The 17,308-nt window shown below is 48.4% G+C and overlaps 1 protein-coding gene across 2 annotated transcripts in view; it reads right to left on the bottom strand.

Moving 5' to 3' along the window:
* Positions 1 to 17,308, bottom strand: part of ZC3H3 (zinc finger CCCH-type containing 3) — a 345,409-nt gene that overhangs the window by 106,375 nt on the left and 221,726 nt on the right. For both annotated transcript variants that reach the window (XR_012901167.2, XM_075919992.2), the window contains exon 6: positions 1,735 to 1,819. Coding sequence is in view for 1 of the 2 variants with exons in the window: in XM_075919992.2 (XP_075776107.2) it covers positions 1,735 to 1,819 (85 nt within the window). In the remaining variant the exon portion in view is untranslated. The remainder of the gene's footprint in view (positions 1 to 1,734; positions 1,820 to 17,308) is intronic.

Raw genomic sequence — 17,308 nt, 5'->3', positions numbered from 1 at the left:
CAATCCAGGATCTACCTCAAACCCAAACACCCTTGGCCCCGCCTCCTTCCTGCCCCTTCTCCAAGGCCCTGCCCCTGCTCACTCCATCCTCCCTCCCCCGCCTCACTCACTTTTATCAGGCTGGGGGCAGGGGTTTGGTTCAGGACTGGGGCCAAGGTTCGGAGCTGGCTCCAGCTGGACACCACTTACCACGGATGACTTCTGAGTGGTGGTGATGCAGGGGACTAAGGCAAACTCACCCCTACCCTAGCCCAGCACCACTCCCAAAAGCAGCCAGCAAAATCTCTTCATCTCTGCCCTCACCCTGCTCTGTGGAGATGGAGTACAAGGGAGAGGGAGGAGCACCCTGACATCAGCACCCCCCTTTCTTCTTATTCCCGTGCCCTGAACAGCAAGCAGGAGGCTCCCGGGGTGAGGGGCACCTCCAAGGCAGAGGGCAGGAGCAGCACATCAGTGCTGAAAGGGGCAGATGAAGTGCCAGCACTTGACAGCCTCCTGGCCAAACCTGTGAGATCACCTGTCAAAAGTTCCAAGATCTACCAGTAGATCCCAATTTACTGCTTGGTGACCACGGCCTTAGGGGTACGCGGGAGAAGTCAGGGGGGTACGTCGACACAAGTGAAATTTGGAGAAAATTGAATGTTTGTTTTAAATTTTACAGTGCTTTATTAGTTTTGTAGTTTTTACACCCAACAATGTCATCGCCCGCCTGGCTACGATTAAGTTGTTTAAACAAATGTGTTGCAGTGGTAGGGAAAAAATGTGTTCTGTCTGAAAACTGTAGGTACTGAGGGTAATTTATATACTTTATTTATTTATTTATTTAATTTTAAGGGGGATGCTTTCTAAAAAAAATTGAGAAACACTAGGCTAGACAATCTCCTTCCCTTTACGCTTTGCTGTCTGACTGCCAAGGCAAACGATCTGCCGTTCACTGGCAGCAACAGCACATGTATGGTGAACTGACCAACAGGTTCCAGCACCATATGCGACATGGCTTGGGAAAATCAGGCAAAGAGAGAGTTCCCCAAGTCCTTCATCAGGAAGCTGGGCGGGAAAGGGGCAAGCGTAGACATTTACAATGCAACAGCAAACTGCTGCATTCAATAGTCATCAAGGACAAAGATGACTGAAACAAAAGACAGGACTATGCAGCACTTGAAAGACTAACAAGATAGTTTATTAGGTGATGAGCTTTCGTGGGCCAGACCCACTTCCTCAGATCAAATTGTGGAAGAAAATTTCCACATGCCAATTTTCTTCCACAATTTGATCTGAGGAAGTGAGTCTGGCCCACGAAAGCTCATCACCTAATAAACCATCTTGTTAGTCTTTCAAGTGCTGCATAGTCCTGTCTTTTGTTTCCGCTAGTCCAGACTAACACGGCTGCATCGCTATTACTATCAAAGATGACTGAAATATTCAGGACGCAGACACAGCTGGCCCATGAGCAGACTCACCCTGGACCTAGAGGAAAGTCTGTTTATTTGGAGGGGGTGGCAGTGTCATTTTGCTTCCTGTGCCCAAGGATGGGAGACAGGTCTCACCACAGGACACTACCACGAGCTTCCAGACTAGAACCCTTTATCGCAACCTCATAGCAGGCAGCAGGAGAAAACCGGCAGTGTAGTCAGCTGCAGTCCCATGAACTAACTAGCTGGATCCCAGGGTGCTTGCGCCTTCCTGGGCATACATCATTGGCACCCTGCAAAAGGGGGTCTTGGGAGTACAGACCTTGCAATGTATCGGCTGGTCGCGGATCTGTTCAGACAGCTGGGGGAAGAGTAGCTGGGGCTGCTGGCTGTACAATCCAACCTTGCTGTTCAGGGAGAGAGAAACAGAGACACACGCGTTACAATGCCTTCAGAGCCAAGAACGCAGCCAGAATTCAGGAGACACTCACTCTCTTATCGATTAACATACAGGAGGCGGCGTGCAAAGTTCACACCGCTGCTTTGGGGGCCTGGCTGATGCTGGAGCCTTCCGAGATTTTACAGCCAGAGACACAAACAAGCGAAGCAGGAGAGGGAGGGCTGGGCAGTGGAGTAAAAAAGCTCTGTCTTTTAAACCTGGGGTGAAGGAGCATCCCCACATCATCCTCGGAGGGGCAGGCAGGGTAGCCAATTGACTAATAAAGCACACAGCCTTCCCCTTGCAAGCCCTGCCTGCAGCATAAGACCGTAAGGGACCCACCACTGCAGCTCAAAAACTGAGATGGACCCAGGTAATCCCAGTAAGTCACCTGCACCCCGTGCTACCAAGAAGTGCAAACCCCCCTAAGATCCCTGCCAACCTGGGACAAAAATCCCTTCTTGGGGCACACTTGGCCCTGACGGTGCAAGCAAGACCCAGCCAGCTGAGCGCCCAGGGCTGCTTCGAGCCCTGTGGTGGCAGAGGTGGAAATGCCCCATGCTCCCTCGTATTCAGGCCGACTGCCTTGTGGACGTGCACACACAATTAAGCGGCCCTTAAGTGGCATATGAAAGAGGGAATTCAAATCCAGTGAAACAAACCCTGTAGCTTGGAGTTCCAGGTGGTAAGAGTGCAGCTTAGTCACTCACCTGCCAGCCCGAGTGTGTTACCGAGTGAGCGAGTGGAATTTGATAGCGTGTCAATGAGCTCTCCCTTCGCTCGAGCTGTCACTCGGCCCGCCGGTGACGGCACAGCCCCATCTGTTCCTTGTGCAAATCAAACACTGGCGCAGTCGCAATCCAGGAGTGGGTGTCACATGCCTGTCTATCAGAGGCATCAAACATCCCAGCCACGGGGCGCAAATGAAAGCAGGCAGTCACGGCGAACATCTGGGCAGCGAACAGACTGCTACAAGGTGCCGACCACTGGATTTGGTTTTGCTGCCATCTAACACAATAGTAACTGGACGCTTTAGTTGCAGCTGCATTTATTTTGCATCTTTTCTTTAAAAACAAAAAGTACTTTCTGCTCTTTTCTCCCTTCCCCCTACTGCAGAGCCTGCCTCGCTGTGGGAGTTTTGACAAGAACAGCCAAGCACCTTTTCAAATAGTTTTCAGTGTTAAAAAATGCACATAAACTAGCTTGCTTGAAGAGAGGCACTAAAACCAAAACATTATGAAGCAGAAAGGTGCTAAAAAGTTCAAGCAAATCTGTACTGAACCTAAAGAGCAGAAGGTGTTTAGCATTTTGCAGAACTTTCACTTCTTTGGGAATTTTAAAAGGAGAGAGAAATCCATGGGAAAGGAAAGGAATAAAACAGTCGATGCCCCCTGAATGTTTCTGGTTTGATCGGGATCCCTTCGCAAGGCTCTTGACTGCCTAGGCATGACACACCGGCATGCAGCTGATGCTACGTAAGGAGCTGTACTTTGTTCCCTTCCACAGCAATGCGGTCCCCAGACAAGGGCTGCTTACAGCGGGATACATGCAGCTCATGTACTCCCTCTGAAGAGTCTTGTGTATTTCAGGGAGAGGAGGGTTTTGGAATCTGCCAATAAATGCTGGTCAGTGCCAGCTGATCCTGGCTTGGGAGAGGAGGGTGTTTCACTGGGGCAGATGTTCAGGCAAGCTCTAGGACCCTCCCAGCTTACTGGGTCCCAGAGGCTGAGCGCCCATGTTCCAGCCCCAAACCCAAATGTCTGCACAGCTGTTTTACAGCCCCTTAGCCCAAGCCCCACGAGCCTGAGCCAGGGGTGTCGAACTATGTATCGAGGGTCCCTGGCAGGCTTGTATTAGTACAGCTGAACCTTTCTTAACTAGGACTCTCTGGTCCAGCAACATCCCTGGTCCGGCAGGGAAGTCCCAGGACCAGAGAGTCCAGGTGGCGGGCTGGTCGCTGGGAGCCCTGCTAAGGGGCTAGAGCCCAGCAGTAGCAGGGCTGCCCGGTGGCAGAGAAACGGGAGCCCAGCAGTAGGGTTGCAGCCTGGTGCCAACAATGTGGAGAGTGGGTGTGGAGGGGCAGGAGGCAACAAGGCTGGAGCCCAGCAGCGAAACTGCCTGGCGAGACCGGGAGGCAGTGGGGCTGGACCAACCAGCAGCACAGCCGGGAGCCCGGCAGCCTCGCTATCGCCCAGCGGCAGGACTAGAAGGCAGTGCGGGAGCCCTGTGGAGCCGGCTGCCTGGTGGCAGGGCCAGGAACCCGGGGGTGTGGCTGTTGCCCAGAACCGCCTGGCAGACCTGCCCCGTGAGGCTGGGAGGCAGTGGGGCTGCCGAGCAAGGCTGAAGCCCAAGCGGGGTATCGCCCTGCAGAGCAGCTGGACACCTGCAGGGGGGCTGCCCCACGGGGCCAGGAGCCCAGCACTGGGGTTGTGCGTGCCGGCGGCGGGGCCAGGAGCCCTGCATGTGGAGGGGCCAGTGGCAGGGGCAAGCCAGTGGGAGGCTGGCAGCAAGGCCATGGCTGCGGAGGAAGAAATGACCTTCCCTGGTCTGGCAAAAATCCCTCATCCAGCACTGGTCAGGTCCCGAGGGTGCTGGACCAAGGAGGCCCAACCTGTACTATATTTTAAGTATAAAGCCTATATCGTTACACCCTACATGCAGTGCAGGGATACCCTCGGTTCCAAATACAACATGGGGTAACCAGGAGAGGCCACAATCTGTAGGGGAACAGTCTCTTGATTTCACAAGCCCTGTTTGCAGAAACCACCTTTAACAACGACTCTGGTTGTGGTGACAGTTCCCTAGAATCACAGACGTCGGGGTGGCAAAGGTTAGCCAGTGCATCTATCTAATCAGACGACTGCCTAGGATATGCTCCAGTGTTTTGAATTATGGTTGTGTCTCGTCCTCTCCGAGAGGGACAGGAACCCAACTACAGCTTCCGTTTGTCTTTCCCTTTTCCTCGCATGAATAATACCATATAACAACGCAGTATTACAGCGCCTTTGATCCGAGGGTTTTACAAACACCACTCCAGCCTCAGAAGCTTCAAACTCAGAAACATCATCATCCCTCTTGTACAGCGGGGGGCCAATGAGATACAAAGAGGGGTTAAATATCTTGCTTCCAGTGTCTCAACAGGAGAGCCAGGAATAACGCTCAGAAGAGCTGGCTCCCAGTCCCAAACTCTAACCATCACAGGGTGATCTGTCCAAGTGGCCTGAACGCGCCACGGTCACAGTTCACGCACCGGCCTCCAGTTGGGAAAGACAGACCACCTGCAACCAGCAAACATGCTGTGAGGCGTCTAGCACTGATGCTACAGATGAGATGCCGTGCAAAAGGCAGCAGCCGGCTTTGATTCTTGAAAGGATGGCTCACACGCGCCTACCGGCCGTGTAGCAGTTGTAGATGCACATGTCTCTTAGCAGTTGTAGATGCACATGTCTCTTAGCAGGGAGACTGTTCAAGCTGTAAGCACCAACTTTACAGAGACAATGGGAGTCACACAGACAAAGCACTGGGACTGGGTATGCAATGTCATACGCTGAGCTGGCAAACCTAGGATGTGGAGCAAAACTTGTGCCTGGGGCCATGGAGTGATACAGAAAGGGGAGGTCAGGGTGCCAGACTATCACCTGCTGTCAGCCAGCCCTTGTCTCTCTCAATTCCCCATCCACCTCTCCCTGGCTCAACTCAACAGGAGAGGAAAGGTGTGAATGTCCCACAATCCCCTGGGGAGTGCCAAAGGGATCTCAGTGCAGACCACTGGGCTCTAAGTGAATTCAGGCCCTGTCAAACAGGAGGAAAACTCCAACCCAGGCTGAGTTTTGCCAGCCAGACCCCAGGAATTGGAGGGGTCTATTATTTGGTGTATGGGATGGATAATGTTAAATGTGAGCAATTCCCTTTGCATACACATGCACATAAGACTCCAGGCGATGGAAGATCTACCACATCCTTTGGGAAGCTGCGCCGACAGTTCACTACCTTGGCTGTTCAATTACTTTCCGTTTTAATTTGCTTACCCTCAACTTCCAGCTACTGGCTCCCGTGACGTGTGGGAGACACCACACCCGTCCTCTTTGCAGAGATGTTACAGCCTGGGTTCCAGTCCCGTAACAACCTTTGCTTTGATCAGCTAAGCCGACTGTGCTCCGGAGGAGTCTCTCTGTAAGGCAGGCTCTCCAGACTTCGAGTCAAAATACAGGACTATGTAGCACTTTAAAGACTAACAAGATGGTTTATTAGATGATGAGCTTTCGTGGGCCAGACCCACTTCCTCAGATCAAAAAAATCTTCGAGTCAGTACTGCAGCTCTTCCCTCAGCCCTCTCCAATTTATCAACATCCTTTTCCAAGCGTGGACACCAGAACCGGACAAAGTATTCTAGCACTGATCTCTCCAATGCTGCATTAAAGGCCTCTAACTGATCCTCATTTGTAATCCCATGCACATGTAGACCATCAGAGGCCCATTCATTTCTGAGCTTGCAAACCAGCTTGCTGTTGGAAATAATTTGACCCACCAAGGTTTAGCAGGAGTTTTTATGAAGAGACAGATCTAACAATTTACATGTGGCTGATTTTAAATGTCTATAGGCAGAAAGTGTATCTATGGACCAATGCTTTTTATACAACTTTTGTACTCTTCTAACACGCGGTCTGGCAAGGAGCCACGCCGTTATATGGACATTTAAAACTGTCAAGAGATTACAGATTAAAAATGTGCTGCAGTGCATGAACAATGCATATTTTCCCCAAGGGATTTTACTACAAATAACTAACATCCTAGACACAGAGTTACAACAACCGAGAGTCATTCTTTTCTATTGCAGAAGTGAGAAAAATGTGTGGCTCAAATTTTTAACTGATAGAACAAAAACCAATACACCGATAGTTGGAATGCACAGCTTCATAGGCGCCTTTCCTTCTAGACCAAACCTGGACCAGCTCTGAAAACTATTTCAAAACTGCCTAAATATTTACACAGTTGGAAATAGTCCATTGGTTACATAATGCACTTGATTAAAAAACCCTGCATTGTTATATATTAGTCTTAACATTTAACAGTCTGGAAGTGGATTTAATATGCTGGGCTTTTATGGACTGTGTAAATGTTTTCCATTTCAGTTTTCTGAAGCGTTTCCTAAGTACAAAAAGGTTTTTTAAAACACAATCAACTTTTTTTTTTAAAAAGATTTGCAAAAGGACAAGTCAGGGATACAATCTGTGGCCACAATCCTTCCACTAGATTGAGACAGCAACGCTGGACCAGATCCTCAAATCTGATTACTGACTTTAGAGCCCAGTTTATCACAGAATCACTGAAACACTGGATTGGAAGGTTCCTCAAGAAGACATCTAGTCTACCCTCTTGTGCTATGGCAGAATTAAGTAGACCCAGGGACGGGGAACTTCAGGCCCAGGGGCTGGATGCAGCCCCTGGCTTGCCTGGATCTGGCCCCTGGGGCTCAGGGCTCTCCTCCTACCATTGGAGAGCCTGTACCTATGAGTATACAAATTCTACTAGCCTGGGCCCCACTAGGCTCTAGTGTGCGAGGGGAATGGCTTTCTGCTTCTCAGTCAGGGGCCACGTCAGCTAGTGTTTGGTTTTTGATTCTGGGTTTTTTTTAAGCTTCTCCCTTGCATGCAACCCCTAACTGATTTTCCTGTGGGTCAGCGGCCCCCAACCAAAAAAAGATTCCCCTTCCCTGCTCTAGGCACATGTTTATCTAGACAGCTGTAAAGGGGTATGACAAATTCTGAGCACCTGCCCTCTGGAAATCAAGTCTTTTAAAGCAGGGTTACCATATCTGAACTTTCAAAAAAGAGGACACACCTGAGAGGGAGTGTATCTGTATCCGTATCTACCAGCTCAGGTTGTATTAATGTGTTATATATTGTATACACAGTAATACAACCTGAGCTGGTAGATACGGATACAGATACACTCCCTCTCAGGTGTGTCCTCTTTTTTGAACTTCAGGGGGTAGCCGAGTTAGTCTGTTACAGGAAAAAAAACAGCAAGCAAATGGTCTGGGAGCACTTCATAGACTAACAAAACACGTAGATGGGATCATGAGCTTCCGTGGGCACAGCCCACTTCTGATGAATGGAGTTAAGGGGTCTAGGGTGCTAATAAATAGCAGAGAGAGAGGGGATGGGGAGGGAAAGAGAAGGGGAAAAAATGGAGAAAAATTATTCCAATTAGAGTGTCCGTGCTAAATGAGGCTGATAGAGAGGGCTTTAAGTACCCGGTGTTTGGCTTTTTATGTCATTAGAATGTGGAAAGTAGCAGCTCATCCAGTTTAAACCTCTATTCCAGGTGTCAAACTTGTAAATGAAATCAAGTTCTGCAGCTTCTCTCTCCAGGGGACTTTTGAAATTGCTTTGAAATAATCCAGACCCTTTTAGATTCATTAGTGAGGGCCCAGATAAGTTGAAATGTTCCCCAACAGCTTTCTCTAAGTTACCATCTCCAATGTCTGATTTGTGTCCATTAATCCTTTGTCACAGAGATGGTCCAGTCTGGCCAATATCCAAGGCAGAGGGGTATTGCTGGCACAGACCTTATTGGTGGAGATGCAGTTGTATGAGCCCCTGATGTGATGACTGATGTGGTTAGGTCCTATGCTGGTGTCGCTTGTGTAGATGTGTGGAAAGAGTTGGCCTAGGGTAGACTGCAAGGGGAAGGAGGGGGTGGGGGAAAGAGAGAGAGAGAGAGAGAGAGAGAGAGAGAGAGAGAGAGAGAGAGTCTTGGGTGATTATGCTGGAGGTGTGCTGCGTGGTTGCTGGACAGAATTTGTTTGAGGTTGGGGGTTGTCTGTAGGCGAGGACTGGCCTGTCCTCCCAGGCCTCAGAGTGGGGGGTCATTTTCCAGGATAGGTTGTAGATTGTTAATAATGCACTGGAGGGGTTTAAGTTGGGGGCAGTAGGTGATGACCAAAGGTGTTCTAGTCGTTCTGTTATTTTCTTTGTTAGGCCTATCTTGTAGAAGCCAATGCCTGGATACTTGTCTGGCTCTGTCAATTTGTTTTTTCACATCCCCGGGTAGGTATTTCAAACTTTAAGAATACCTGAGAGAGATTCTGTAGGTGCTTTTCTCTGGCTGTGGGATTGGACCAAATCTGGTTGTATCTTAGGGCATGGCTGTAAACAATTGTTTGGGAAATGTATCTGGAATGGAAGCCAGTGGCGTTCAGGTAAGTGTAACAGTCGGTAGGTTTCTGGTGTAAGGTGGTGGAAATGTGGCCTTTGTGTAACTGTACTGTAGTGTCAAGGAAGTGGATCTCTTGTGTGGATGGGCCAGGCTGAGGTTGATGGTGGGGTGGAAGTTGTTGACATCCCTATGGAATTCTTCAAGGGTCTCCTTCCCGTGGAAATATCGTCAATGTAGCTTAAGTAGAGTAAGGATGCTGGGGTAAGAACTGAGGCAATGTCATTTGACGACAGCCAGAAAGATGTAGGCATATTGTGGGGCCATGCGGGTGCCCACAGCTGTGCCACTGACTTGAAGATATAAATTGTCCCCAAATTGGCAATAGTTGTGGGTGAGGACAAAGTCACAGAGCTCTGTGACCAGGCATGCAGTGGTGTCATCAGTGATGGTGTTTCTGGTGGCCAGAAATCCATCATCATGAGGAATGTTGGTGTAAAGAGCTTCTGGATCCATGGTGGCCAGGATGGTGTTTTCAGGAAGATCACTGATGTTCTATAGCTTCCTTGGGAAGTCGATAGTGTCTTGAAGGTAGTTAAGAGTGCTGGTAGCATAGGGTCCGAGGAGAGAGTCAATATAACCAGATAATCCCGCTGTAAGGGTGCTGATGCCAGAGATGATGGGTCATCTGGGATTTCCAGGTTTGTGGATCTTGGATACTGGACAGAAAACTCCTGGTCGGGGAGTTGGGGGGGGGGGGGGGTTAGATTTGGTCCTGAGCTGTAGCAGGGAGTATGAGCAGGTGGTTTAGGGGTTTTTGGTATTCTTTAGTAGGATCAGAGGAGAGAAGCCTGTAGAATCTGGTGTTGGTGAGTTGTCTGGCAGCCTCCTGGTCATAATCTGTTCCATTCACGATGACTACAGCACCCTCTTTGTCAGCCTCTTTGATTATAATGTTAGAATTGTTTTTGAGGCTGTGTACAGCATTGCGTTCTGCATGGCGGAGGTTCTACGTTACATGTTATTTGCTGACAATGTCAGTCGTACACGTTTGCAGATGCAATCGACGTAGACGTCACGACTCTCATAACGACCGGCAGGAGGGGTCCACACAGAGGCCTTCCTCTTGTGGGGTTGGTGCGGGAGAACTGGAAGGTCAGTGTGTTGTTCATTTGCGTGTTAGAAATATTCCTTTAGACGGAGGTGGTGAAAATAGACTTCCAGATCTCCATAGGGGTGGTGGGGCAGAAAGAGAGTCCAAGAAGTGAGGCAGTCAAAAAAAAATATCACAATGTTTGGGCTGCTAGTAATTAGCACTTACACTAGACTTTTCATCTTCAGAGCACTTCAGTTATTAATGGACACTACTAACACCTCTGTAAGGGATAGATTATGCCTACCCTGCAGATGGGGAAATTGAGGGAGGGAGATTTTTGTCTAAGACCACAGGGGAGTCAGTGCAAGACCTAGAATTAAGCAATTCCTGCCTCTCAATGCTCTGTTGAGGAAACGTGCCCCAGGTAAGACATACCTACTGCAAACGTTGCAGGGTATACACAGAATAGGCCACACGTCCCACCCGCTTCAATGGCAGGAGCAAGGAGCAGAGGCTGCAATAATTTAGTAAACAGTGGTAATGACTCAAGTCGTTACTTTCTTGATTCTTCTCTCTACTCTTGCTAAAAGAACCTGCTAATGCTGGTGATCATGGTGCTGACTCATACAGAGAGCTCACCCTCACTTACTCAGTGGCTCTGGAAGATGATGAAGTCAAACTCTCCTCACCCAGGGGGAAAAAACCCAAAGTGCTGATGGTCAGAGCAGGACAGACAGGCCAACATCTGATAGACCTCCCTCCCACCCAAAGCATCGCAGGAGTGATGAAATCAGAACTGGCCTCGCACAAACGTCTGCATCTTGAGATGAGAAACGGGTTCCTCCAAGTTTTAGGAAGACAAAATTGTGGCAATAGGCTTAGATGGAGGGAGAGGGCACGGGCGCTCAGGTGGAATCATTTATATAGCTAATTAATGAAGAATAAGATCAGATTCCAATTTGGGCCTCTCCCTAAATGACATGCCCTCCTCAGCAAGCCAGGAGCCAGTAGCTGATTCAAAAGTGGGTCTAACTGGGAATAAATACCGCTCTTGGAGCTGCATGGCAAGTCACGCAACCCAGATTCGGCTTTTCCCCATAAACTGGAACTCTGCTGATGCACCGAATCAAACTATAAACCACTCCTTCCCCTGTGACCATGCAGAAGGCCCCAGTGAGCACACACATACATGCAGATGTAAATAAAAGGCTGCTGCAGATAGCATCAAGGAATTGCACATTAAGGAGTTTTGAACGGATTACACACAGCGCAGCCAGAGCAGGCTTGATATTTTATCTCTCGCATCAGGGGCCACTGTTTATCTTTTTTTTAAATTAATGATTTTGTCCATCTGCGGCACATCATCTGTAAGAAAATACACAGCCCATGGAAAGGGCCTGTTTCTCTTAATGCATCATCTGCGCCTGACACTGCCTGCTCTCGCTGCTCTCCGCGTTCTCAAGCAAGCGCGCTGAAAAGTGATTGTTGTACCTAACCCAGCTGCGAGACTCGGCGTGTCTCTCCGGAGGGAACAGGAGCTGTCATGTTCATTAAATGCATGATTACAGCGATGATTAATAGTGGGGTCGAGAGCCTAACTCCTTTTCTTTCAAGCCTTTGAATGAATCATCAGCCAGGCTGAGCAATAGCTTTGTCCCATCAATCCAGCTACTCACGGATTTGCTACAGGGTCCATCTCAAAGCACCTTCCTCTGAACTTCTTGGTCAGTTTGTTTTGAAGGACAAAGGAGCCTACGTTTACCCCCTCTGAAGCTGTCCTGCTGCCCCAGAATGTGCCTCCATCCATTGGACAGTAACAGCAACACGTCAATGCCAACCTTGCCTTTAAGGTCATTGCAAGTGACTGCGCCACAAATAAAGCACCATCAACACTCAAGAGATCCTTCATCTATCACTCTCATCTCCATAGCCCCTCGGGAGGGGCCACTGGATAATTTCACTGACAGCCACATGAGTGCTGTCTGGGAGCCAAAGTTCATACAAAATGTGTTGGATAGAGAGCCGTATGCAGAACCTTCTTAGGGGCTGGTTCAAGACTGTGGATTCAATTCCGCCAGGGACTCAAGGATATAAGAACAGAAGAATGGCCATATTGGGTCAGACCAAAGGTCCATCTAGCCCAGTGTCCAGTCTGCCAACAGTGGCCAATACCAGATACCCCAGAGGGAGGGAACACAACAGGTAATCATCATGTGACCCCTCTCCTGTCATCCACTTCCAGACAAACAGAGGCTAGGGACACCATTCCTACCAATCCTGGTTAATAACCATTGATGGTCCTAAGCTTCATGAAACTATCTAACTCTTGTTTGAATCCTGTTAAAGTCCTAGTCTCCACCACATCCTCTAGCAAGGAGTTCCACAGGTTGACTGTGCTCTGAGTGAAGAAAAACTTCCTTTTGTTTATTTTGAACCTCCTGCCTATTCATTTCATCTGGTGATCCCTAGTTCTTATCTTGTGGGAATAAGTAAATAACTTTTCCTTATTCACTTTTTCCACACCAATCATGAATTTATAGACCTCTTGTCATCCCCGCTTAGACCACAACCACACCAAGTCCCGAAACAAGACACTCTACTGCACGTGCTGCTTCTCCTTGGGCCAGGCGGAGAGAACAAAGACACATGACAGATAGGCAGTCACGTGGCTTAACAAACAGGTACTATGGTGAGGAGTGCAGTATATAAACCAATACTGACTAGAGTGGAATAGATGGAAGGTCAATTAACACACTGCTTCTAAGTCCTTGGCACTCAACAGAATAAGAACGGGGGAGGTATTCACATGTCAGTGTAATGTTTAGGGTTCAAGTACAATCTCTGTAAGGGATTAAATATTAGACACATATACATTGTTTTCCTTTGTACCAGTATTAGCTGCCCCTATTGCATGGTGTTAGCCAGGTTAATTATCAGGCCAATTATCTAGGAAGAAAAGAATGCCAGCATCCAAGCTGTAAAGTACACTTGAAATTGCTAACGTGTAATGCACAGGGCAGTCAGATTTTCCACTGAAAAGACTGAGAGGGGAGTAGATGAAGAATTTACTGAGCCAGGGATGTCCAGCTCTGGAAGAAGGTACCTAGAAAGGTAACGTTCCCATTGACCAGAGACTGATAGAGCCCCTGGTTTGTAGGGCACTGAGCAAGCATGGCTGGTCACCATATATAGCCGCAGTAGAGATCGAGGGACCTCATCTCTCACCTCTGGACACAGACTGCTCCAGGTCAGAGAGGAGGCAGGGTGGCCGGAGGAAGGGCCTCACCTGTAGATAGAAGACGTCAGTGCCCAGACCTGTCGCTTTTTCCTACGCGGTTTCACTAGCACAAAGCCATGTTATTTGTGGAAATCTCCACAAAGCAAGTGAAATTAACGTACCAGGAGCAATGAGCAGCTGCACAGGTGATCTAAGCGGATGGATGCTCCCTCTGATGGGCTTCTCCCTGGATTACCCTAATGGGTTTTTCCAAGGCTGCCATTATTTTGCCTACTTCTAAAGGGAAAGGGCTTTTGCTGCAGCTCCCACCAAACAGCGGAGCTTTCATCCGCTCCCCGTACAGTGCTTCTGCACCATTAAACGCAATTTGTTCTGCTAAACCTGTTTAATGCATGACCTTGGCACCCAGGAGGAGTATTCTTTTAACCACAATGATTCCTTTAATAGGTCACATTATCCTTGTACTTTTCCCTTCTGCTGCACAGGCAGCCCTGCTTCTCATGCCGCCAACCCTTCGCTGCAGAGGGTTCTGGCTTTATTGCTGAACAAAAAGTTTTTAGGCTGGTGCCGAGGAAATTTATTTCTTTAATTATTATTCATTTAAGCAGGTTCCGCCGTTTCAGAAGATCAGCACTCACAGCTGTGGGGGGTAATTTATTTTACTCACTGGACAGCAAGAGGCCTCATTCCCGACAAGGTAATAACACAACAAAGGTAGTAGGTACCATTAAAGTCAGGCAGCCAGACTCTCCTCCTTGCTGACCTCACTGAGCTGCATAGAGACACGAGCGACAGCCTGGAGCTTTTTATCATTATGGAAACACACTGGAGATTAAGTTAACAGAAAATACTTGTTTGTTTCCGGATGGTTAATATTATGGCTCTGGTCATTTCTGCAAGGAACCCCCAAACAACAACAAAAATTCTCAGGATTTCAGGGTGAACTAAGAACTGGGCCACATCCATCCATGGGAGTATTATTTCTGATGCACTACAAAACTGTATGTGCTTTGTAGACAATTAGGCTGACAAAATCTCTGCCTGCAAGAGCTTGCAACAAGGGGACTGTGTCTAGCGCATGCCATCATACTGGAATAAGATGGTGAAACCAAGCTGGCTGGCAGGATGCTAGGCACAATTTAGTACTCAGCATAGACCAGGGTAAGTCGAGTTCAGCCCTGGATCAGCAAATCCTGATTTAAATCTTTCTGGGATCGATTCAAAGCCAAACGTCCGACTGTCTCCAGCCGAAGCGGTGCCAAGGCATTGTGGCACGAGGTTTTGCAAAGCAAAACTGCTGAGGGGCACATGGGGCTGTGTAGCTTCAGCTCTTCCTTGTGTATTTAGGAGTGCGCAACAAACCCTCTTTCCTTTTCCGACCCCAGTACAATTTCCTCACACTGCCTGCAGGCTTCTGCCCCAAAACTGAAATGTGTAAGAAACTTAAGGGATTTTTTTTTTGCTGCCCAGGACCCAGCCTCCTGCAGGCATGAGAGAGCCTATGCAGTACGTACAATAGGCTAGGAAGAGATGTGAGCACCTATTTATATTACCAGCTCTCCATGCACAGAGCTCCCACTGACTTCAACTGCGGTTCTGCTAGCAGAAAGCTTGTAGTACAGCACCCTTACAAATCAGGCATTTCCTTTACCTACAAAGGTGGCTGGGCAGCTACCTTGTACTACTAGAGATAGATGAACACCGGGAGGCAAATCATACTGGACTTCAGGTTTTTACGAGATGACTCAGAGTTAACAAACGTTTTGCCATTGCATAGCATACCACAGCCCTGAATACCACCCCAGGAGACAATGTCCCCATTTTACAGAAAGGGAGGCAGAGAGGTTTGGGAATCGTCCCAAACCAGAGGAAGTCAGCATCTGAGACAGGATTAGAACAAGGAGTCTGAGGCAGACTGTGCTGTCTCTGTGATTGAGGGGGGCTGGCACCGTGCCTGGGCTCGCAAAATCAGTAAGAGGAAAAAAATTGAGGTATTGCACTAAAAAGCACAATTGGGGGAGAAGGCATATTTAATAGGAGCAGACACGGAGCCTGCAATGCATCGGCAGAAAGCGTCTCTGCGCGTCGGAGCAGCATCTACCAGACTTTAATACCAAGAGAGAACGATTTTTGAATCTTTTTCTTTTTTAAAAACAAATAAAGTGCCACCGGCTGGCCCAAATCCAAGGCGCTAACGAGCGAATGGATCGTTCACACAAGCCCTCGGTGACATCACTAGCTTAGTGGTGGTGCTGAGCACTTTATCATCTGTGCAAATGTGGACACTGCATTTCTGTGGCACTCAGCACTTCTAAAATGAGTTGGTAAACAACCAGCAGATAGTGCACTTTCTTCAAATGCATCCTTCCCTGAACTGGAGCTGACAGCTTGGCTCAGAATTTTTTTTCCTTCCCCTCCTGAGTACGGAGTTCCCCCACAGGGTCTGAAATAATGCTTCTTCTTAGTAGTCATCGTCCTCTGGCACCACCCGGCTGACGTCTCAAAGTGCTGTGAAAATGGCCATGAGTCTTGATTCTTTAATACCATTGTGGGGGAGGGAAGGGTCATCCTCCTCCTTTTCTCTATGGGGAAACTGAGGCCCACAGCAGGAAAGTGACAGGCCCAGTGTGATACAGTAAACTAGTGGCTGGGCTGGGAACCCAGGACAGTGCTTCTCAAACCCACTCTGAGAAAGCTGCCAATGGGCCGCTCCAGTTTGTTTATTTACTGGCTCCGCAGCCACGGAGCCTTGCAACTCCCATTGGCTCTGGTTCGCCATTTGCAGCCAAGAGGAGCGGTGGGAAGTGCAGCCAATGGGAACCGTAGGGCAGCACGGCTGCGGAGCTGGTCAACAAACAAACCGGCGCGGCCCATTGGCAGCTCTCTCAAAGTGGATCTGTGGACTCTACGGTATTTATCTGGTGCCTATCCATGTAATATTGGAAGATATCCAAGTATTGCCCCAGTGCAGTGTTGCCAAAGTCTCGTGATTTTCTTTTAAGTCTCATGATATTTCCTGTTTTACTTAAAACTTCAGCTCCTCAAATCTTCTCAAGACAGTAAAATCTCAGCCATCATCAAAATTAAAAAGATAGCATCCTAAGTGTTCATGGCTACAGAGAAAAGCTTGAAATTCAAAAGGCAAATAAAAGGATCAAATTAAAACCAAACACTCCTGATTTTTCTACTCATGACTCATGATTTTAGAGCATTTATGATGGGCAGTACTGAAACAGCCTGGTTCATTCATAGCTCTTTCCACGTAGGGGAAGATGCGGAAGGATTAGAAATCAGATCTTCTGTCTCCAGGCTTGGGAATCTATGTTAACCTTTAGAAAACTGAGGCATGTAGAAAGGGCTTAAAATCTTGCACAGTTGGCTAAGAGGGGGCTCTGGCATGGCCCAGAAGCCAAATCCAACCAGCTGATTTCCGTGTCTTCACTGCATCCCAGCCTAAGACTGAATCCTAATTGGAGCCACATGGACAAGGAGCAATACCCGTCTGGATTGCAGATGAAAGGGGCTGCAGTCAGGCAAATCAAAGGGAGCCCTCAAGATGCTGTATCTAATCTGGGCTCCAAAAGCCAAAAAGTTCTACCATCTTGTTTTACTGACTCCTTCCTTACCCCAAACTCTGCCTAACAGTCCCATGTACGTACTGCAGACACTCACTCCTGCTTTCAACTCCACCAAAAGGAGCTACTTTTCATTAGTCCCATTGTGCCTATAGGCGTCCTTTAAACAAAAGTGCAGGCACTGGCTATTGCTTCAGCTCGCCTCCTGATTTTGTAGTAGGGATTGGGAAGGAGGGGGGCTCACTAGATAGTATCTAACAAAGGGCATCAAGTGGGGGAAGATACAGACAAGGGGACTTTATGAGGACGAGGCCCAGGAGCTAACCAGTTGCTGGAGAGAGCCTGGAATCAGCTTGCCTGTGCACCTTCAATTCCATCATGTTGCCATTA

The sequence above is a fragment of the Pelodiscus sinensis genome, chromosome 2 (assembly GCF_052426305.1).
Source record: "Pelodiscus sinensis isolate ZL-2025 chromosome 2, ASM5242630v1, whole genome shotgun sequence".
NCBI lineage: Eukaryota > Metazoa > Chordata > Testudines > Trionychidae > Pelodiscus > Pelodiscus sinensis.
This window is presented reverse-complemented; position numbering and strand designations above follow the sequence as displayed.